The 25,118-nt window shown below is 38.1% G+C and overlaps 1 protein-coding gene across 1 annotated transcript; it reads right to left on the bottom strand.

Annotated features, from left to right (window-relative positions):
• Positions 1 to 9,043: 9,043 nt before the first annotated feature.
• On the bottom strand, positions 9,044 to 13,383 carry LOC308498777 (uncharacterized protein). Its single transcript, XM_081051407.1, has 2 exons — positions 13,016 to 13,383; positions 9,044 to 9,647 (listed from the first exon to the last, which is right to left on the bottom strand). Exons 1-2 carry the CDS (start codon positions 13,295 to 13,297, stop codon positions 9,549 to 9,551), a joined length of 381 nt encoding a protein of 126 aa, XP_080907533.1. The 5' UTR covers positions 13,298 to 13,383; the 3' UTR covers positions 9,044 to 9,548.
• Between the last annotated feature and the right edge of the window lie 11,735 nt (positions 13,384 to 25,118).

Genomic DNA, 25,118 nt, shown 5'->3' with positions numbered 1-25,118 from the left:
TACAAATCAAGGACGAGTGTTGCACTTTTTGCGAATAAGACCAGAATATTTTTTTTCAAAGAAGAAACTTCCTTCCAGCATGTCCTGTTATAGACAAAATTTTAGGAGCCTACCATATCGATTATAATCTTGTTAGAATCAAGAAGATGCAACATAACTTAATGAAAATCATACAAGATAACTTAGCATTTTTATTATTACCTCTTTGGGTCTGCCTCCAAAATATTGTATTGGACTCCGAAGCATGTTTTTGTACTCCATGAAAGAAATAATATTGAGAAGATGTTTTTACATAATCAGATATTTGACATTTTGTGTGATAATTCTTTAATGATACAAATTTTTCACTTATATATGGTACCTGACAAATTCTAGAAATTTTTTTGCTACCATGTTTCCTGGAAAATAAGACCTAGCCAGACAATCAGCTCTAATGTGTCTTTTGGAGCAAAAATTAATGTAAGACCTGGTCTTATTTTACTATAAGACCAAGTATAATATAATATCATGTAATGTAATGTAATATAATATAATATAATACCAGGTCTTATATTAATTTTTTCTACAAAAGACACATTAGAGCTGATGGTCCAGCTAGGTCTTATTTTTGGGGAAACACAGTACTAGAATTTTATCACAAACCATATCATATAAATAGATGAAAACCCTTACTTTATGCTAACATTCTCTTGACTTAAAAGGGGAGAATATCAGCTACCGGATTCTAATACCATGACAGACAGCCACTGTCTAGGCAGGTATGTTCATTTGGTGCTGTCAGAAACAATGGCCAAACATACCAATAGAAGGCTGTCTTCTTGAGTTCACTTCATTATTATAAGACTAATTATCTGTGATATACATACATACATACATATATATCTATATATATATAGATATATAGTGAGGTACTTTGAGTTGTGAAGCAGATGCTGTTTTCATAGCTTCCTTATTGTTAATGAGACTGTATATATTGATTGAGGAAAACACAAACCTTAAAGCTGAGAAGAGAGTGGGAAGAAACTGATATTGTCTCATTGTGTACTAGGTACAAACACATTAACAGGTGATTCATATATGTTTGTAATGTATGTAACTGATGAGTGGTATATTTCCATAATTTACAAATAATCTGAGACTCAGGGAGAAGAAATGGTTCTCAATAGGGTACATGGCTGTTAAACGGCAGATCCAGGGTTCAAAGAACCAATGTTCAAATCCAAAACCCAATTTCTTTCTACTGCACCAAACTAGCTTGCTGCTGAGAATCATCTGGAGCTCTCATTGGAATCACTGTTCCAGGTCCTCCCCTTCCAGAATATACTCTAGTTGCACAGGGTACCTTCCAGTAATCTGAATTTTAATGAGAGCATCACATAATTTGTATTCTCAAGTAATTTTGGGAAAAACAGCTCTACAGCTTACTGTTTTCTATGCAGTTGAAAAACTATTATCTCAGGAGTAGATAATTCTGAGTGACTCTATGAATACATAGCTTTGTTATTCTTATGTTGTTTTATTACTGCAAATAATAACTAAAGTCTTTATAAACTTTTGAAAATTCAAAGAAATTACCAGAGTAATTTGTTTGTTTTTTGGCTTTTTTTTTTAATTAAAGTTTATCGGGGTAACAATTGTTAGTAAATTTGCTTAAAATTCAGGTGTGCAATGCTGTAATACATCATCTATATATGACATTGTTGTTCACCACCCGGACTCAGTTCTCCTTCCATCACCGTATATTTGATCCTTTTTACCCTCATCTATCACCCTCTTCCCCCAGATTCACTCTGGTAATCTGGTTCCCCCAGATTACCCTCTGGTAATCACTAAACTATTGTCTCTGTCTCTGAGTTTTTGTTTCTGCATTTGTCTTGTTCCTTTGTTCTTCTCAGTTTTATATACCACATATCAGTAAAATTATATGCTTCTCCACTTTTTCAGTCTGACTTATTTCGCTTAGCATAATAATCTCAAAATCCATCCATGTTGTTGCAAATGGCATTATTTCATTTTTTTCTTATGGCAGAGTAATATTTCATTGTGTATATTTACCACATCTTCTTTATCCAATAATCTATCGAAGGACACTTTGGTTATTTTCATGTTTTGGCCACCACAAATAAAGCTGCAGTGAACATCGGAGCACATATATCTTTATGGATAAATGTTTTCAGATTTTTTGGGTAGAATCTAGAAGAGGGATTGCTGGGTCATATAGTAATTCTATTTTTAATTTTTTTAGGAATCTCCACACTGCCTTCCATAGCGACTGCACCAATCTGAATTTCCAACAATGTATGAGGGTTCCTTTTTCTCCACAGCCTCTCTAACACTAGTTACTATATGACTTGTTGATGATAGTTATTCTAACTGGTGTGAGGTGATATCTCGTACTTTTTATTTGCTATTCTCTGAGATTTAGTGATGTTGAGCATTTTTTTCATGTCTATTGGCCATTGGTATGCCCTCTTTGGAGAAATGTCTATTTAGGTCCTCTGCCCATTTTTTGATTGTTGTTTGTTGTTTTTGTTGAGTTGTATGAGTTCCTTATATATTTTGGATATTAGCCCCTTATCGGAGTCATTCTTTGCAAAAATCTTCTCCCATTCAGTTTGTTTCCTCTTTATTTTGTCGATGGGTTCTTTTGCTGTACAGAAGCTTTTTAGTTTGATATAATCCCATTCATTCATTTTAGCTTTTACTTCCCTTGCCTTTGGATGCAAATTCATAAAATCCTCTTTGAACCCAAGGTCCATAAGTTTAGTACCTACATTGTCTTCTATGCAGTTTATTGTTTCAGGTCTTATGCTTAGGTCTTTGATCCATTTTGAGTTAATTTTGGTACACAGTGACAGATAGCAGTCTAATTTCATTCTTTTGCATACAGCTTTCAAATTCTCCCAGCACCATTTATTGAAGAAGCTATCTTTTCTCCAAACAAATTACTCCACTACCAGAATAATTTCTTTGAAGTCCAGGGTTGTGATGAGAGTACCTAACAAAATGTTTAGGCTGGTATAAATTTAAAGCGTTTTTCCTAAGCCTTATACTTATTGGATCACAATCCACTTTGTGCAGATGGACACATTTTCTTACACCTGGAATGATCCCAAAAGCATTATCTGTGGGAAGACCTTATTGTTTTCATTGTGCATTTATATTAGGCTTTGTGGAATTTGGGCAGCGGTGTTAAATTACATTTCTCAGCAGCTTCAAGGTTCTGTGTCTGTAATTAGTGGCTTCTGTTCTTTATTAGACTGACCAGTAATGCAGCTCTATTCATCACTACAGACTCAGTTAATTATTCTTGTTAATGATTTTCATGGTATAAAGATTCTACAGGACCCATTTATACAGATATTTCACGTTGAGATGATTGCAAGTTATGACACCATAGTGAGCTGATAAACTGTTGGCGGGATGTTACCATGTGGGGGAGGATGGTTACTTTCTTTCTATTGTATTTTCTTTGATTGAGAAGTTACAGAAGAGGGAATGTAATATAATTTTGCATTTACAAGATTATAATACTCCAGGTGTACAAGGAGGTAGGGAAGGAGTCAACCCTAACACAAACAGAGAATTAAACTTCCTCTGCATGCCTAAGCCAGTGGTAATACAAAATTGTGGATGGTCCATCTAGTAATGAAATTCAATATGCTTTTTATTTGATAAAACAAAATTGCTACTTCATTATATGTTTAAATTTTGAAATATCTGATGTAAAAAAAAAACACAAATTACATTATGAGTTTTCTATTCCCTTTGGATTATTAGTTGCAATTTTAGAATAAATACAGGTCACTAGTAGATATGACATTGATATTTAGGACCTTTTCTTTTGAAATCTCACATAATTGTAAGCCTTACCTAAATTATTTAATTTGAGAAAGAAGTTCAAATGTTTTTTAGCTTTGTTATATAAAACTAAATTAGGGTTGATCTGAAACTATTTCATAGGTGATATATATAATAGTTTTTAGAGGACATATAATCTTAATTGTTTTCAAGGTTGTGTTTTGTAAAAATAATATTAAGTACATATAAAATGATATTCTACATTATTTTAAATATTCTTTTAAGATGAAATATTATTTTTAAAGAATCAAATAACAAAATACCAAAAAAAACATTATTGAATAAGGAATGTCATGAGAGAATTACATCTCTCCATCCATCAAAGTTAGACCCATATTTTACTATTTATTTTGTGTCACGTCCAGCAGGACAAGGGTTGTGGGGAGCGAGGAGGGCGTCACAGGGTTAAGAAAAGACAGTAGCTGTGAATAGAGTTTAAGCAGACCAGGGGACCCCCAGTCTCAAGGACTGGACGCCCCCGAATCGGGCCTAGCATCAGTTTTTATTAGTTAAGTGGGGAAGTAAAGGAGATAAAGCTTCTCAATCTCAAGATCTGTGAATTCCATACACTATAATAGGAAACCGATTTAAGCCAGTCTCCCTTGCCTGCAGGCAGCTGGGCCATAAATCTCAACTTCCCCAAGGGACAAAACCTATATGCATATGAATAGATGGAGAGCACATCATTGAATCACTTCCCTTGGCAGGTTTTGGGAAACAATGCAGCCACAGAGTCTGAGGCTTTCTTTAGCCTGAGGAAGGTGGGGGGTTGTGCCCACCTGTCTGATCCCCCTGGGTTCTCCTGGTGGTCCGCACTTGGCTCCGCCTGTCTTGGGTTGCTTTTCTTGCAGAAAGTCCTACCCGTCATAAGCTGACCAGCCATCTTTCTGGGACCAAACAGGGAGGCATAAGGTGCAAACACAAAGGTTTAGCAAAGTCCCTGAAAGGATCCGTCTTACAGACTCTTCTTTCTTTGCGGGTGGGGGGGGGGACGCAAATACAAGGAAACAAACGGTTAGCCTGCAGCGAGGCGACAATTTTGATTACTCAAAATAATCATTGTAAAATTAAAAAAAATCCATTTGACGTCAGAGCTCTATTCTTATTTTTTTCTGTCTTAAGTTGTTTTCTTTTCATATAACTGAAACTGATTTTATGAGTGCGTTCAGAATATGGGTGATGGAAACTGAAGCCCCTGAAATTAAATGATAGAACTGACTTTTGCTGCCAGATTCTGAGCTAAAATACTGGGGGTGCCAAAACAGTATACACATTTTAAGTGATGTTATCTATGTATTATTTTTTGAAGTTTAATTGAATTATGGTAGCAATGTATATTATGCCATTTGCTCAAAATATGGCATTAATCAAATGAATGCTAGTGCCACTCATTGTATTTCAATTTTAATACAGTTTATTCCTTTCTTAAAATGTGTACACATTTTTTTGGCACCCTCTGTAGATGAGTTAGTCTTTTTTGTGTGACTCTATGAAAGGAAAATTTAATATTAAATAAGGTAAAACCATTTGGTTGTATGGATTAATGGTGTCTATGTGAGTCGATTCCAAAAAAAATAAATAAATCTTACAAAGTCCTATCACATAAAGGTTATGACAGTTTTAAGACTGAACATAATACCAGAACAAGTATTAACAACTGAATAATCTTCTTAACATATTTTTATGTACTTGCTTATTTATTTAGTTAGTTAGTTTTGATGGTTGTCATGTGGAAACACTTGCCTGAATTGTTGTGACAAAACGCAGTATATATTGATTCAATAATAGCAGACTTCAATTGATCATTAAATTTTTCACTGCTAGAAATTTCCAAAGCATAGGGACCAGTTTCTCAAAATTTGAAGACACATTTTGATCTCAAAAGGGATATAATAAGATAATTGAATATTACCCAGCCAGTAGAATTACCCACAGCAAAACGTTTATTTTGTATGTTTTACATTTCAAAAAATCTATCTATCTACCTATTATCAGTCTTTCTGAGGCTTCTGATTATAAATAGGTGCAAAATTTTATGACATAGTCTTTGCAAACAAGTGTTCAGGGAAAGACAGGCCTAGAAGGTTCCAGAAACTGATATGCTTCCTTAACCCAATTTCATTGTCGTCTCCAATGAAGCACTTTGGGACAATGAACTTCAAGGATTTGTCTCATTAAAAACATATCACCCAGATAAATTTTAATTAAAAACAAAACAAAACAAAACAAAAATGTATCACCAACATCTCCACAATATCTGAGGCTCTCTGGTACTTTTAACCTAAAAATGTCAGAAACCTGGCCTGGCCCATGCAATCAGAGAGTCCTGGACACACGAAATGACTGGGACATGCTGACTTGGGACAAATCACTTAACTTCTCTGAGACTCATTTTCCTCAAATGTAAATTGGGTGGAATAACAACACAGAAATCAAAGGTTTTTATAAAGATTAAAGCCAACCAGATAAAGTGATTACATGATAAGGAAAGGATAGGGAATTTTTATTCACACATCCATCACTTTGTATTCTAGTTGACATATATTTCTCATTTTTTCCTACCACTTTTTATTTCTTTTTTTATTGAATTCTTTGTAAATTAAGAATATGAGTCTTACGCTACATGCACTGCATTTATTTTTTCCAATCATGCCATTTATCTCTTGCTTCTATTATGACAGAGATTTCCTTAATGATCTGAAAATATTTAACATATTAACTTTCATGTATTTTTTCTGGTTTTGGTCTGATTTAATACAAGCTTTTGCCTATTCTAAGACTATATTTTGGAGCATAAAAAGGAGAAGAGACTATATATTAAATATATTCAATATCTATGAAATAGAACAAAAGGAGTTTGGAAGACCTCTGAAAATGAAATTGATTAAGGCTTTATATAAAAAGATTATGGACTGATATGTTGCAGTAGTATTGATAATGAAGAGGAGAACAGTTTGAAAATATACTTAAGCAAAACTAACAGGACTGTGTGCTGGTGATATAGGTAAGAAAATAGTGACAAATTCAGACTGAGAAAATGATTTTATGACCCGTGGCAATTAACCTCTCTAGATCTTAGTTTTCTTATCTACAATATAAAAATGTTGAATTTAATTTTCTCTGAAGTCCATAGTCCATCTTGTGTCTGACATACTATAATTAAAAAAAAATAGTTTATCAAATATAGACTCAAGGTGATTAATGCTATCCCTCTCTATTAAAAGGAAATAAACGTATGAACAAATGAGCAGACAAATAAAAAAATGTGCATATAAATAAATACCTAGATATTACTTAATTGAAAACTAAGCTCTCTGGAATAGAGGTCAATTTATAATTGAAAGAAAAATAAGTCTGAACAACCAAAATATATATTCTAATGTATACGACATGCCACCCACAGTGAATAGTAAATCATTAGTAGGGTGAGATAAAGGATTTCCTGTGAGTCAAAGGCTTTTAATCTCAGCTATACCTGTGTATGGCTTGAATTTGCGTTTTCTGAGAGGTGAAATTACCTTCATTATTATGTTGCTCAGTAGTTAGTTTCTACAGGAACATACAGGTTGCTGAACATTTTGAAGTTAGAGCTTCCCAGTAAATGAAAAAGCCATTTCCCATTCAACAAGCAGTGGCAGACAGTATATCAAGGAGAGACTGAAATTTTTTCCTGTTGCCACATACTCAGATTTATTCATCTATTCATAATCATTTATTTTATAATCAAAAGATTGTTTATTATCAATAGATATACTGAAATGAAATGCTGAATTAACCCAGCTCTTTCATATGCTCTATCCTAACATTCAAATTATGAATATATAACTGATTTTAGAATGGTTTCTTTATAGATTTTCCAATGAAACCAAACATGCATAAAAGTAGATATATTTTCTAAAAATAAAATTAGTCTGTCAATGTCTTCATAAAGTGAGAAATACTTCCTTATACTTTGTACTATAACAAAGAGTATAGGTTACAAGTTGGAAACGTGAAAGCTAATGTTTACTGTGTGGTTTTCATGTGCTGGAAAGTATGCTAAATACTTTACATGCATTATCTCATTTAATTTACACAGCAATTCAATGAAACAATAGGTAAGGTTATTAATACCAATTTACAGATGGTAGAACAATTTATACAGCATTGCAATGAATTAAACTCCAGAGTAATCACTTTTATATATTCATGGGTAGGAACTAGTTCTCAAGAATTTATTAAATTAAAAGCTAATCTAAGGAACTTTCCACAGTGGAGATGCTTTCATTCCATTTTTCCAATAATACTTTTCTCTGGGTATAAATTTGCAAACTTACGTCAACATTAAAAAAAAAAAAAGACCTAGTATCATGCTTGTCAAAGAAGAATCTACATTAAAGAATCTACATATTGTTCTACTTTTAAAATATCCACTTAATTGTGAACATAAACCTATTTTTTTCAGGAAAAACTTGAAATCTCTACTCATTTTTGGCAAAAATATTCAGATAACTGTTACTCTCTAGCTTTTGAAGATTTATTTTTCAAACATCTCATTAGGTTTCCTGAAGAAATAGAATGGCTATATATGTACACACATGAATAATATAAAAGTAAGTTTTTTATAAAATAATGAAATCTAAAGCATACCTAGTAAAAATTCACATTTTATGATAACTTTATACTACTAAACAATATCTGCAAATCTTATGAGTAATGAAAGGTACTAAATGGTATTACAAAATTAAACATTTTATTTATTCTCTCTACTCATAGTTTGGAGCAAATTATATATAAAATTAAATATCTTTTTAATTAAAGATTAGCTCTTTATTGTTTTGGATCATTTTATTTTCCCTAAATAATATAGTGTCCTATTTTAGAGCACGATAATTTATTAAAATTCTAAACAGCAGAAACCTATATGGAAGGGTACATTACAATCATTCTCTGACAATTTAAAAAAATAAAAAAATAAATATATAGGAATATATTAAAGGAAATAATTCTTAGTTTTGTTAATCTATTCTATATTGTTAAAATAATAGACTTGGGACACACATGTATAGGAAGAAGTATATATAGTGTATTCTTTTAAAACTTTATATATCAATCAGGTATTAAGTGCTTTGAGAGGCTATTAACAGATACTGTTAGGGTCCGGAGTCAACCCCTCCTCAAGTGAACAGAAGTCACACGATAATGCAAGTCACACAGCGAGGTTTATTTCCAGCTAGCTGGGGTCCGAGTATCTGCCCGACGCAGCGGGTTTCAACAAGGACCCCAAACACTTAAAACTCAGGGTTTATATAGCATTTTCAAGGCACACAGTAATTAAACTGCAGGACTTACATAGCTTTAAGGAGTATATGATAAACTGCAGGACTTACACAGCTTCAAAGAGTATAAGATAAGCTACAGGGCTGCTTGTCTCCTTGCTGTCACTGCCCACATCTTGGAATTTACAGTCAGGTTGTGTTTACACTTAGGTTGTTTTTCAAGCCAGGGGCCGTTAACCCTGACCTTAAGATAGCAGTTCTCATGCTAACAGTCTCTTACATTTCCCCCCTGTTTGTTGTTCATAATGAGCAATCTTGCTCATGTGCGGGCCAGCTGTAGAGGTCTTCAGGGGCGGCCACTTCATCGTTGGGCGAGGCAGGGGCTTGGTGTTTCCCCGAGGTCAGGAGAGCTGTAGCTTCAGAGGGTTATCAGGGTGTCGCCGTACGGTCCACTCCCCAGCTTGTCTGCTCCAGCTGGTTGGCTTGGCGTACCTGAGAGTGATGGACCCAAGGTCCGATGTCGTCAACCTTTAAGGCAGTGGGGGTAACCAGAATAACTATATAAGGACCTTTCCACCTTTTGTCCAGTGTCTGGGACCTGTGTCTCCTCACCCATACCCAATGCCCTGGAACGATGCCATGTTCCGGGTTTGGTGCATCTTTAATTTTATATGGTGAGTTCCAGACCCGGAACATGGCATAGGGTCAGAGGGCACCCAGTCCCCGCCAGTCTCGATGGCCAGTTTGGACAAGGTCTCCTTTAGAGTCCAATTTATTCTCTCTACCTGCCCTGAGCTCTGGGGATTATATTCACAATGTAACTTCCAATTGGTCCCTATCGCTCGGGCCAGTCCCTGTAGGACATTACTGATGAAAGCTGGGCCGTTGTCGGAGCCTAAAACCTCGGGGACTCCATATCTGGGAATAATTTCCTCTAGCAACACCTTAGCAACAACCTGGGCAGTCTCCCGTTTCGTGGGGAAGGCTTCCACCCAGCCTGAAAATGTGTCAACCATGATTAGTAAGTACGTGTACCCACACCTCCCAGGCTTTACCTCAGTAAAATCCACCTCCCAACTCCGTCCCGGCGCACCGTCCCGGCGCTCTCCCCCGTACCCTTGTACCTGTATGCAGGGGCCCCTTCCTACTGGGTTTCATAGCCTGGCACCCAAGGCACTGATCCACAATCTTTTGGATCTGAGCTGTTTGTCGGGGGAACCGGAGGGGGGGCAGACTCAAGAATCCTTAGTAATTTCCTCTTTCCTAAGTGAGTGGCTTGGTGCAGGTTGGAGAGGAGAAACAGTCCTAGCTGTGCCGGCAGTATCAATCTTCCCTCTGCATCCTGATGCCACCCATGCTGATCAGACTCCGGGCAGTGGTGGCTCTGGATCCATCGCAGGTCTTCCGGAGTGTAGTCAGGTCGCGGGGGCAGGCGCGGGAGCTCGGGTGCGAGCAGGGCGAGTGCCGAAGCTGATGATGAAGCTACTGCCGCTACTTTGGCGGCTTTATCCACTCGCCGGTTTCCTTTAGCTTCCGGGGTCCGGGCAGACTGGTGCCCGGGGACATGGACAACAGCAACTGCCCGGGGCATTTGCACGGTTATCAGCAGTCTTTGTACCTCAGGGAGATTGCACAGGACCTTTCCTTCCGCTGTAACAAAGCCTCTCTCCCGGTAGATAGCACCGTGCACATGAACAGTGCCGAAAGCATAGCGGCTATCAGTGTAGACAGTCACTCGTCTCCCTTCAGCTCGCTCAGTGCCTCTGCCAACGCGATCAGCTCGGCCTTCTGGGCTGAGGTCCCCGGGGGAAGCGGGGCGCTCCAAATGATGTTCCCACCTTGGTCTACTACTGCTGCGCCCGCCCTCCGCACACCGTCTATAATGAAGCTGCTTCCATCAGTGTACCATACCAACTCACTGTTGGGTAGTGCGGTGTCCTGGAGGTCGGGGCGCACCTGGGTGACTCTTGCCATGACCTCTTGGCAATCATGCAGGGGGGGGGGCTTCCAGATCCGGGGTCGGCAGTAGAGTGGCTGGATTCAGAGCGGTGGGTTCAGCGAAGATGATCCGAGGCTCGTCTAGCAAGAGACCTTGGTAAAGGGTTAGTCGGACATTGGTTATCCACTTACCAGGGGGATATTTCAGGACCCCCTCGATCGCCTGGGGGGTCACCACCTTCAAATGTTGTCCAAAAGTGAGTTTATCTGCATCTTTTACCATTAGGGCTATTGTCGCGATGATCCTTAGGCACGGGGGCCATCCTGCTGCAACTGGATTTAGCTTCTTGGATAAATAGGCAACCGGACGTTTCCAGGGCCCCAGACGCTGCATTAGCACCCCTTTCGCTATTCCCCTTTTCTCATCAACAAAGAGAGTAAAAGGCTTCAGGGGGTCTGACAATGCCAGGGCCAGGGCTCTTAAGAGAGCTGCCTTGAGTTCCTCATAGGCCTTCTGTTGGTCTGGCCCCCAGGCCCAGGGGCCTTATCCTTGGTTGCCTCATACAGAGGTTTTGTTATTTCAGCATACCCCAGAATCCACAGCCGGCAGTAGCCTGTCGTTCCTAAAAACTCTCGGACCTCTCCAGCGGAGGTAGGAACCGGAAGTCTAAGAATAGTCTCTTTCATGGCCTCTGTCAGCCATCTGGTTCCCTCTTTCAGCTTATATCCCAGGTAGGTGACTGTTTGCCTGCATATTTGAGCCTTCTTTGCACTGGCCCGATAACCCAACCGCCCCAGCTCCTGGAGGAGGTCTCCAGGGCCTGTCGGCACTCGGCTTCGGAGGGGGCCGCCAGAAGCGTCATCTACATACTGCAGGAGCGCAACTGAATCATGGCTCTGGCGAAACAAGTCCAAATCCTGATTCAGGGCTTCATTAAACAGGGTAGGAGAGTTTTTGAAGCCTTGCGGTAGTCTAGTCCAGGTCAACTGCCCGGGGGTTCCCGTATTGCCATCATGCCATTCGAAGGCAAAAATGTGTTGACTGCTGGGTGCCAGGGCTATGCTAAAAAAAATGCATCCTTCAGGTCTAAGGTAGTGTACCAAACATGTGAAGGGGGTAAGTGACTTAGCAAGGTATAAGGGTTGGGGACCGTGGGGTGGATGTCTTCGACCCTCTTATTTACTTCCCTTAGATCCTGGACTGGCCTATAATCTTCCCCCCCCCCTCCGTTTGTTAACGGGGAGAAGCGGGGTGTTCCAGGTAGAGTGGCAGGGTTTTAGTATCCCAGCTTCCAGTATTCAAAACTGAGTACTGAGCTCCTGTGTCTACCATGAATCCCACCGGCTCCCCCTCCACATACACGGTTACCCAAGACTCGGGGAGGGGATCCGAGTCCCCTCCCCCCTAGTCACTGTCTATTCCCGCCAGCAGAACCCGTGTGCCTTGCCTGGTCTGGCCTTGGCGCTTGGGGCACTCCCTCTTTCAATGTCCATATTTTTTCAGTTTGCACACTGCCCCCTATCCAGTCGGGCCGCGGTCTCCACGGTTGGGCTGGTCCAGCTGGACCTGGTCCCGCCCCAACTGTGCCTTGCACGCCTGCCAATAAGATCTTAGCCATCTCCCTCTGCTGCCTCCTGTTTTCCCTACTCTGATGCTCTCTGTCTTCCTTCCTGATTCTTTCTCCTGATACGATCCTCCCTCTCTTCGGGAGTCTCTCAAGTGTTGAAGACTCTCTCTGCTACTTTCATCAAATCCCTAATAGTCATCTCTCCCAGTCCCTCCTGCTTATATAATTTTTTCTAATATTTGGGGCAGCCTGGTTTATAAAAGACATAATTACAGCCGACTGGTTCTCCTCTGCCAGGGGGTCCAACGAGGTGTACTGTCTAAATGCATTATAGAGGCGTTCTAAAAACACGGCCGGGCTTTCATTTTCCCCTTGCATCACAGCTTTTACCTTGGCAAAATTGGTGGGGCGGCATGCCGCCACTCGGAGACCTGCCATAAGAGTCTGGCGGTAGACTCGGAGATGCTCCCTACCTTCTGCATCCCCAAAGTCCCAATCCGGTCTATTCAAGAGAAAGCGCTCGACGATCAGGTTTGGTAAGGCTGTAGGCCGCACCTTGTCACCAGGGACATTTTTTTCTAGCCTCGGTGAGGATCCGGTCGCGCTCCTCGGTGGTGAATAAGGTCTTAAGAAACTGCTGGCAATTATCCCAAGATGGGACTGCGTATGCATGACAGACTTAAACAAATCAGTTAGACTTTCGGGTTCTCAGAAAAGAGGGATTTGGGGCCTTCCAGTTATACAAATCACTACTCGAAAATAAAAAGGCCAATACTGATAGGGTGGCTCCCCATCTCTCCCAGTTCCTCCTAGTGCTCGCACAGTGAGGGTTGGCGCCCCAACGGAGGTGGAGGAAGAAGGCTGCTCCTCCTCCGGGGTTTCTCCCGCTTTCTACGCTTTCTACGGGGCTTCAATCCTCTCGCTGGTCCCTGGGCTGGGGCAGGGGGAGGGGGAAGGAGAGGAAGAGGGGGGAGGCGGTCGAATGCGGAGACGCAGGAAGGTCAGCCGCCTCTGGCTGATGCGGCGTTTCAGGCACATAAGGAGGGGGAATCTGCCTGCACCGGGAGGAGGCTCGGGCAGCCCCTGCGTGGGGCACAGTGGAGTAAGCAGACGCGGGAGGGGCAGCCGCCTCAGGCTGGAGCGGCGCCACAGGCGCGTAGGGAGGGGGAGTCCCTTCAAAATCTAGGTCTATCAGGGAGGGATATTGGTCCGGATGGCGCCGATTAACAATATCTCGGACCTTCTTAATAATGCCTAGGGAAAAAGTCCCCTGGGGAGGCCAGCCCACATTAAAAGTGGGCCATTCTGCAGAGCAGAAGGTGTCAAACTTACCTTTCTTCACTTCCATGCCATTGTTACGAGCCTTGGCGCGGATTTCCGGAAAGTGGCTCAGGAGCAGAGTCTTAGGTGTTACCTGAGCCTGTCCCATAATAGTCACAAAGAGAAACCAAGAAAAGGCAAAGGAAAGGACGAAAGACACAGTACCAGCAAATACACAACTTCGCACAGGACTTTTCAACACCCACCGGCCGGTCACCCACACCACATCCACAGGCGCCGTTTCAATCACACCAGTCACACCACACTCAGAATCCTTACCCAGGGGGGCTCGTCCAAACGGCGTCCACTGCGGACGTCGCTGAGCCACCTTCTCGTCGGGGACGTCTCCCACGACTTCCAGTAATGGAGCCTCCAGGGTCGTAACCCGCTCCTTCCTTCCCGTGAGAATTCTCAATTGGGACCGGGCAGAGACCTGTTTCAGTCTCTCCGGCCGAGGGCCTGTTTCAGCCCTTCCCTGATGACCGGGCAGAGACCTGTTTCAGTCTCTCCGGCCGAGGGCCTGTTTCAGCCCTTCCCTGATGACCGGGCAGAGACCTGTTTCAGTCTCTCCGGCCGAGGGCCTGTTTCAGCCCTTCCCTGATTGGAGGTGGCCAAACCTCCTGCCGCGGTTCCAGAATAAACCTCGGTATCGGGAGTCGTCTGTTCCCCTGAGGTAGGGTCTTAAGATCCCGGACGAGCCCCCAAATGTTAGGGTCCGGAGTCAACCCCTCCTCAAGTGAACAGAAGTCACACGATAATGCAAGTCACACAGCGAGGTTTATTTCCAGCTAGCTGGGGTCCGAGTATCTGCCCGACGCAGCGGGTTTCAACAAGGACCCCAAACACTTAAAACTCAGGGTTTATATAGCATTTTCAAGGCACACAGTAATTAAACTGCAGGACTTACATAGCTTTAAGGAGTATATGATAAACTGCAGGACTTACACAGCTTCAAAGAGTATAAGATAAGCTACAGGGCTGCTTGTCTCCTTGCTGTCACTGCCCACATCTTGGAATTTACAGTCAGGTTGTGTTTACACTTAGGTTGTTTTTCAAGCCAGGGGCCGTTAACCCTGACCTTAAGATAGCAGTTCTCATGCTAACAGTCTCTTACAATACTTCAGTTGAGAACAAAAATTATTAAGTGTTTTGATGACATTTAATATTAATCTCTAACTATTCAAATGACTAGAATAAGACAATACTATTTAACATTTTATATTAGTGTTTTCCAGTAAAAATATAACGTGAATCACATTTGATTTAGATTTCCTACTAGCTGCATTAGAAAAGTGAAATTTAATACATTTTATTTTAACCCAACATATTCAAAGTGTTTTTAAAATTTATTCAATGTAAAATATTACTGCATATTTACATTTGAAAGTGGAGACTAAGTCTTGAAAGCCAATGACCATTTTATATTTACAGCACTTCGTAATGTGGATTAGCCATATTTCAAGAGCTCAACAGGCAGTTGCATGTGGCTAGTGGGTACCATAAAAGATAGTTTAGTTCTAGAAAATAGTCTGAGGAACCAAAAACCCTTGTTTATTTTGAGTAATATTATTAAGACTAGTATTTTTCCTCTCTTAAAATTCTTCTCTGTCATTTATTATTCTTTATCAAAATTCATTTCAGTAGCTTGTTCTAACAGAAGTGTCCTCAGAGTGACGTTAAAAGTAAAATGAGTAACATGTTTAATCTGTTAAGGAGGTGATATGGTGCAAGAAAGTAGGAGATTTTGAAAGAGAAGGGATTGATGCTGGAACTAGAGGCCAATACAGGAAATTAATTCTCAATTTATTTTTTCAAGATTATTCAGTATTATTTAATACAAGATATAGGAAGAACTATCATGGGAATACCGTTCATATATATATACATATATATATATATATATATATACATATATATATATATATATATATATATATATATATATATATATATATACATATATATATATATGCAATGAGAGTTTAGCTCAGAAAATGATTTCTTAAATGTTTCATAAAGAAATAATTTAGTAGGGATAAAATTTGTATTTTATCATTGTTATTATTATCACAGCATCATATTACTTAAAATTACACTGATGCTTATATAGTCTAATTGGTTTTTAGTCAGCATGTTTATTCACTTTGTTCAGGCTGTTCAAATCAATTAATTGAGACTTTTAGCTTGAATAAGGTCTAAAGTTAACTGAAACAAGTTGATCAATTCATATTTTTCCTTTTAATAGACAGGGATAGCATTTATCACTTTGAGTCCCCAGAGACACTGCCCCTCCTGCCCCCCCCCCCACACACACCAATTCTTGTAGAATCTCAGACATGGAATGAATTTGAGAGATAATTGAATCCAACACTTTCATTTTATAGATAAGAAAACTGAGATACCGAGAGGTTAAGTGAATTGCCACAGGTCACAAAACTAATTAGTGACTCAGTTTAAACTGGTTTCTATTTTCCTCCTTACAACCTAATGCACTACTTTGCTCCTTATATTCTCTGTAAAGTACTCAATATACCGCAGTCAATCGTGTCATCTTGCAAACACTCCTGTTACATGGTCTTTCAAAAGGAAATTTTCTAATATACAGATTCATTTTTTTCTGGATTACTATATTTTAGCCTATTACTCTCTCTCACATCTTGATTAAAGTATGGCCTGTTCATCTAGCTGGTGTAATTCATATTTAAATAAGAAATGATCTGCAAGAAAAATAGTCTTTAATTGGAAATTGGAGGGTAAGCTATTTAAAAACGAAAAGTCCTTGTTAGAATAAGTAGAAAACATACCTGATTGTAGTCCAATAATGTTTCTTTTTCCCACTTTTTTACCCATCAGCCCTATTCTGGCATAGCGTCTGAAAGTTATGAGGTCATATATATGTACAGTCACAGAAGTACATAATATTGTGAAGAAATATGTATATCACATTGAAAGTAGGTGTGCTATTTTCTGGGAGATATATAATTTTTCTTTAAAGTTTATTGGGGTAACAATGGTTAGTAAAGTTACATAAGTTTCAGGTGTACAATTCTGTAATACATCATCTACCATGTTTCCCCGAAAATAAGACCTAACCAGACCATCAGATCTAATGTGTCTTTTGGACCATATATTTGGTCTTATATTAAAATAACATTGGGTCTCATTATATTATATAAGACCCAGTCTTACATTATATAAGACCCGGTCTTATATTATATTAAAAGAAGACCGGGTCTTACATTAATTTTTGCTCCAAAAATATCATTAGAGATGATGGTCTGGCTAGGTCTTATTTTCGCGAAGCATGGTATATATGACATATATATAAATATACATATATATACATATATAATATATAAATATACACATATACATATATACATATATAAATAGTATACCATTGTGTGTATATATATATGTGTGTACATATATATGTATGTATGTATACACACACACACACACACACACACACACACACACACTATGGAATACTATTTATTCTGCCATAGGAAAAGATATATGATGTTTTGAAAGTGATTTAACCATTCATTCTTTGTTTTTGGCTTATGTTGTATCTTTTGAATTATCCATCTTTTTCATTCCTTTCCTCATTTAACAGATATTTATTAAGGGTTTACTCTGTACTGCACAAAGGTATGTGGTCCTGAAGGTGATATGTAGTTACTGAAAGGGAATACAAATTAGTAAGTACATAATTATCTATGCAGCAAGTATAAGGATTAGAGAGGAAAAGAAACATCTATTAAATAGTTTAATGAAAGTGGACTTCTGTAAAAGATGAACAGATGCATAATACATTTTTAATGGAGCCAGTGCAGTTTATACTATTAAAATCTCTTGACTAACTTAATAAATACAAGAACAACACAGATTTTTAAAACTGCCATCTGGTAAAAACATGGGAAATATTATTCTTTGCTTACCAATTAAAGGGCATACAAAAGTAAATAAATAAATAAATAAAATCTCTTAATTAAAAAAAAAAAAAAGACGAACAGAGGCACAAAGGAAGTGAGGAAGCATACCATGTGAAGTTAGGGGAAGATTGATCAGTACAGAATGGCTAAACAGGAAGAGCTGAACTTGTGTCCTGGTTAGGAAACATGTTTTTCATGTTCGAGGAAGAACAGGAAGGCCAGTGGGCAGAAATGCATTGAATGCATGAGAAACTGATAGAAAGTTAGGTCAGATTCATTGGAGTGTTTGAGAGTTTGGCTGTAATGTGATCTTCTGTTTCAAAAGAATTCTTTTGGCACTGTGCAAAGATTTACCTGAGAGAGGAAGCAGAAAGTTCTCGTAGTGTGTTAATGATCTAGTGCAAATTAGGGATGATGGAGGCTTGCCTAGAGTGGTGTCAGTGATGGACGTGAGAAGTACTTAGGCTTAGCGTACACGTAGGATGTTAAAGATAACTCTAAAGTTGTGGCTTGAGTAGCTAGGAGGACAGTGATACTCCACTGAGAATGGAATTAGTTGTGGTATATCCTGTTCAAGAAAAAAAAGTAAAAAATTAAACCTTAAATGTAATAACCTTTTAATGTTTGGACATACACGTGAAGATAAATTGTAGGCAGTTAGGTATGCAAGTCCGCAATTCAAAAGAGAAATCAAGGATTTAAAGTTTAGAGTCTTAGTATAATATTTCTAAGAACAGCATATGATGATATGAGTTAATAAGAGGATCCATATATGACAAAGACAGAGAAGGGAAAGGGTAAGAATTAAATGATAGTTTGCTTCAATTCTTATACATTAGAAAGATAAGAAACATCAAAAGAGAATGATATTGGTAGGCAGCAAATCAGGAGATAGTTTTGTCCTCAAAACAAAGTGAAAAAAGAGTTTGCAAACAATGGTGTCAAGTGCTGCTTATAGGTTCAACGTGATGAAGTCTTATCATTGCCTATGTTTCTGGCCATATGGGGATCCATGTTCAAAATCTGATTAAATAAGTTGACAAGAGAATGGGATATGAGGAAATAGAGACAGTGAATGTAACCATTATTTTGGTTAAAATTTTATTTCCAAGTGGAAAAGATAAATAAGGCCATGAATTATCAGGTTAAAGAAATAGTTTTTATAGTTGGGAAATACATAACATGTTTTTATAATGATAAGAAAGATTCACTTTTAGGCAAACATTTATTGAGCACATCACATATGGTGTCTTTCATTTTTTCATGCAATTAGTGTAAAACATTTTTAAAAAGTCTCTCCTCTCTAGGAACTTATCCCTTATGTTCTAGTGGGAAGAGGCATGTGATATACAGATATATAATTTATCAGGTGATGGTGAGTGCCATACATTATACAAATAAAGGTAGATCACTGACAAAGGTTGTGGTATCCAGCGCAACACAGGCTGTGGGAGAGCGGGAAGGGGCAGCACAGGGTTAAGAAAGAAACAGAAATCAAGAAATTTGTTAACACACTGGGCCAAGGGTCTCGCAGCCTCAAAGGATTGAGAGCCCCAAATCGGGCCGTCTTGGGGCTTTTATTGATAAACATACAAGGAAGTAGCATTGTTTTTCCCAAGGTCTGTGAGTCTCCTACATCATACCAGAAAACTGATTCAAACCAATCACCATTGTCTGCAAACAGCTGGAACAGAAAGTCCCATGATGTCTTAACAATTACTGCATGTGCCTCCCCAGGGACAAATCCTATATACTGAAACTTATTGCTAAGACTGGAAGGGGAACTGATGTTATCACATCACTGCCTCACTTCTCAAGCAGGTTGTAGGAAGGAATATAGCCACATGGGCAGAAGCTCTCTTCAGGCGGGGGAAGGTGGGGGACTGTGTCCACCTCTATGGACCCCATGGATTCTCCTGGTGGTCCCCACACAGTTCCACCTGGCTTAGGTTGTTTCTCCCGTGAGAAATCTTACCCATCATTGGCTGACCAACCATCTTTTGGGGGTCAAATAGAGAGACATGAAGTGTAAGCACAAAGGTAAAGCAAAATCCCTGAAAGTAACAGTCTCACAGACTCTTCTTTCTTTCGGGATAGGCAAAAGGGGAGACGACTAGGCTGCTGCGTGACAACAATAGGTAATGATGGGAGGTCCGAAGAAGTATTTTATATATGATAACTAACGAAGGCAAAGGACGTGCTACTTATAGAAAAGAGTATCTGCAATGACCTGAGGGTATTGAGGAAAAACGATTGCTTGGTATGTTCATGGAAAAGCAATGAGGTAAATCAACAACTAGTTCAGAGCAGGGAGGAAGAGTGCTAGACGTTGAGATCACGGAAGTAACAGGGCATAGATCACAGAAGTCCTGTAGGCCATGGTTAGATGTCTGAAGTTAAATCCAATGGAATGAAAAGTCTGTTGGGCTACTCAGTAGAGGAGTGTCATGATCCAATTTATATTTAAAGGGATCATTTTGGCTGCAGCCTTGAGAAGACACTGGGGAGAGATAAAAATGGAAGCATGGAGATCAGTTAAAGTGGAAAAGTTTGGATAAAATATGGTTACTTGGATCAGGATAGTAGCAATGAAGACGGTGAAAACCAATCATACATTCAACATACTTTTTAGAGAAGGAACCTGAATTATATGCTAAGATATTGCATATGGGTTTTAATATATAATGAAGTAGGGATGACTGTAGGTGAAATATGTTTTACAGGTAGAATGAGAATTTTATTTTGGACATATTAAGTTGAGATTGTTATTAAAATCTAATTAGGTATATTGAATAGGCAATAGATGTATGAGAGAAAAAAGTGCCAGAATTACAAATTTGGGTGTTATTGATTTATACATTGTACTAAAATGCTGTAATGCCCATATACTTACCATCCATGAGGAAAGCAATTTAACCAGCATAAAACATCAGTTTATTTATGCTTTGTTACCTTTGAATTTTGTGGTATAAGTACTTGAAGCAAAATGAAACATCGTGATTGAATGTAATATTGAAATATTATAAGACAACATGGTTTTACTAATTTTTGCTAGTCTTAATTAGACAAAGGTTAAAAGATATAGAATGGTCTAAAATTATTTCAAATGTAAACATCTCAAATGTAGTAGAATTGTATTAAAATATATTCTTTTTAATTTATTATCAATCCCCGAGATATGTGAAATAAATGTTATTGTAGTGCCACTTCATATGCCAACATGATTTTAGTAGTAGATAGCTATGTACAACTTAATATTTTCAGCCATTGTCTATGTTCGGAGCAGAAAATAACAAACAAAATAAAACAACCACACACAAGAAAAAACTGCTTATGAGAAAAACTATCATAGGGCAATCTTCTTACCAAGGTTTTCACCTCCATTCACCTAATCTCGGTTCTTTTCTCAACATTGCCTTTTTGTAAATGGATCGTCATAAATATTACAGCTAATTATTAGCATATTTGGTGCAATAATTAAATCACTAGAAGTAAAAATATTGTCATTATTTTGGGAATTCCTTCATTGTTTTACTTTCACCTTCACTCAGAAATCCACATTTCTGAGTCTTAGGGACTCAGGGCCATGAAATCTTGTAATTGAGGGTATGGTCAAATACTGAAAATCCCAATTTAATACAGATGGTGGTACAGGGTCCCTGCTATGGATGGGCAAGCACCATTCCCAACTATCCCTGCATATAAATGCATCCTTTTTCTCTCACTACCTCGGTGGCTTTGGCTATCACTGGGGCTCTCACTGTGGCACAGACACACAAGTATACATGAACACAGTGGGGCAGATACAGCCATTAGAAAACACCACAGCTGGTGGCAAAGAGACAATTAAAATAAGCAGTTGCGATATGGCTTTTTATTTCACGCATTAAATAAAGGAGAACTTCCAAAAACTTTCCAAAGATTAAGCAGTTAAAAGCTTTCTTCAGTTACTACCATTTATAGGGAGGGAATATCTATAGTATTTAAACTCATATAAATAAGTTGATGAACGAATGTTTCTGAAAAACAGAAGGCAAAAGTTAATCATTTCTCTAAAAACACTTGTATTTTAGAATTGTATTTGTTTTACTTTTCTTATTATCTAAACATACAAGGAGTCTTGCTCTAGGTGTTAGATTATTTTATATGACTGATGGACAAACTTTGTTTATGACAGATGCTTGCACAACTGCACTAGATGTGTTTGCATCTGAGTTCAGCCATGCACTGAGAATTTCTCTAGAATCTGTAATTGAAAGCCATGCTCCCAACCTTTAAGGACTGGTGATAGTGCAGAATAGGCATCCTGGCTTTATAGCTAGTAATTCACATCCCTGAATCCTAAGTACCCTGAACACAGATGATGAGAAAGAAAGACAGACATAAAATAAATTGCAACATATTGTCTAGGACCAAAGTCCAGATACTCATCTATTCTAATAGGTGATATTGGTTTTGATACATTATCTTTTTTCTGGTACATGGTATTAAATTCTTCCATTTTTTTCCCTTTTACATTGTGAGTTTCAGTATTTGTATGAGCAACTTTCATTCCTTATGTAGTCTGTTAAGTGCTTTTAAATAAGTTTTTATAACAAATTGCTCTAAAACATATATGCAATCTTTATAGTGCTACTTGTAAATCATGCATACATTATAAGTAAGTCATGAATAACTATAACTTTTATTTTTTAAATTATTTTTTCAGTTACAGTTGACATTCAGTCTTATTTTATATTAGTTTTAGGTGTACAGCATAGTGGTACAACATATATATAATTTATGCAGATTCCACTTGATTAGTCTAGTATCCACCTGGCACTATACATAGTTGTTGCAACATTATTAACTATATTCCCTATGCTGGACTTTAAATCTTCATGACTATTTTGTAACTGCCAATTTGTAGTTCTTAGTTCCTTCACCTTTTTCACTCAACTCCTTAACCCCCCTTCCCTCTGGCAACCATCAGTTCCCTATATCTATGAGTCTATTTTTGTTTTGTTTGTTCTTTTATTTTGTTTTTTAGATTCCACATATAAGTGAGATCATATGGTATTTGTCTTTCTCAGTCTGACTTATTTCACTTAGCATAATACCCTCTAGATCCATTCATATTCTCTCAAATGATAAGATTTTATTCTTTTTATGGCAGAATACTATTCAATTATATATAATATACTTATACATATACATATATGTGTGTGTAGATAAATATATATATGTGTGTATATATATATGTGTGTGTGTGTATATATATACATATATATATATATATGTATATATATATATAGATATAGATATAGATATAGATATAGATATAGATATAGATATAGATATAGATATAGATATATATGTATATATGCCGTGCGGGAGACCCTGCTCCCTGCGCCATTTGTCGTGCAGGGTGTCATGAGGGGTCTAAGTTCCCGCTCCCCACATAAGAACACAAGACACAGTGAAGCCAAAAAGGAACACCCACGGAACCATAGGTAGGGGAGTCATATCACTATAGTCTCACTGGATGCTGGATTCACCTGACGTGCAACCAGCTGTCCACTTTTCTGCCAACCGACTAACTCTACTTACTAGCTGCAATCTGCTGTGCTAACTGCAATCCGTGCTTGCTAGCTCAGCCACCATCTTCTTGCTGGCCCCCATTTTCTGCTAGCATAGCCACAGCAGTTATATTAGTGGCCAATGGCTCACTGGTTACAACTGACGGCCAACTAGCCACAGCTGATGGCCATCCAATCACAGTTAATGGCCGTTTACTACCTGAGCCAGCATCTTTCCACATGAGCCCAAGAGCCTGGAAACTGCACTCCTGGCTCTATCCCCACAATATACATATACATATACATATACATATACATATACATATACATATACATATACATATACATACATATACATGTATTTATATACACTGTTTCCAGGTAAATAAGACCTAACCGACCATCAGCTCTAATGCGTCTTTTGGAGCAAAAAATTAATATAAGACACGCTCTTGTTTTACTATAAGACCAGATCTTTATAATATAATAATATAATATGATATGATATGATATAATATACCTGGTCTTATTTTACTATAAGACTGGGTCTTAATATAATATAATATAATATAATTTAATACCGGGTCTTATATTAATTTTTGCTCCAAAAGACGCATTAAAGCTGATGGTCCAGCTAGGTCTTACTTTTGGGGAAAAAGGGTATATAATTGAATATTAGCATGTTCTTTATCCAATTGTGTACGGATGGACACTTGGGTTGCTTCCATATCTTGGCTATTACTAGTAATGCTGCAGTGAGCATAGGAGTGCATATATTTTTTCGAATTGGTGTTTTTGTTTACTTCAGGTAAATACCTCAGGTGGTCCAATTTACTTCAGGTGGTCCAGTTTCATTTTGAAGTGAAATTGCTGGATTGTATTGCAGCTCTATTTTTAATTTTTTGAGGAATCACGATACTGTTTTCCATAGTGGCTGCACTAATTTACAATTCCACCAACATTGCACAAGTGTTCCCTTTTCTCTGCATCTTCACCAACACTTATTGTTTGTTTATTTATTGACGATGGCCATCAAGCCAAGGTGTGAGGTGATATTGTGGTTTTAATTTTCATTTCTCTCATGATTAGTAACGTTGAGCATCTTTTCATGTCTATTGGCCATCTGTGTGTCCTCTTTGGAGAAATGTCTATTCTGGTCCTTTGTCCATTTTAATTGGATTTTTGTTTTCTGGGTGTTGACTTATGAGTTTTAAAATAAATTTTGGATATTAATCCCTTATCAAATGTATTATTGGCAAATATCTTCTCCTATTCAGTGGACTGTCTTTTCGTTTAGTTGATGGTTTCCTTTGCTGTACAAAAATCTTTTTAGTTTGATGTAGTCCCATTTGTTTATTTTTTTCTTTTGTTTTCCTTGCTAGAGGAAATAGATCAGAATATACATATGTATGTGTGTATATGTATATATATCACTAAGAGCAATGTCAGAAAGTTTGTTGCTTATGTGATTTTCTAGCAGTTTTACGGTTTTGAGTCTTACATTTAAGTCTTTAATCCATTTTGAGTTTATTTTTACATATGGTGTGAGAAGGTGGTCCAGTTTCATTTTTTGCAGTAATCTCTCCCATTTTCCCAATGCTATTTATTAAAGAGACTGTGTTTACCCCACTATATTTTTTAGTTTCCTTTGTCCTTGATTAAATGACTGTATAGGCA

The sequence above is a fragment of the Rhinolophus hipposideros genome, assembly GCF_964194185.1.
Source record: "Rhinolophus hipposideros genome assembly, chromosome: 6".
NCBI classification, from domain to species: Eukaryota; Metazoa; Chordata; class Mammalia; order Chiroptera; family Rhinolophidae; genus Rhinolophus; species Rhinolophus hipposideros.
Note: the sequence above shows the minus strand (reverse complement) of the source record. Positions and strands in the feature narration are given on the sequence as shown.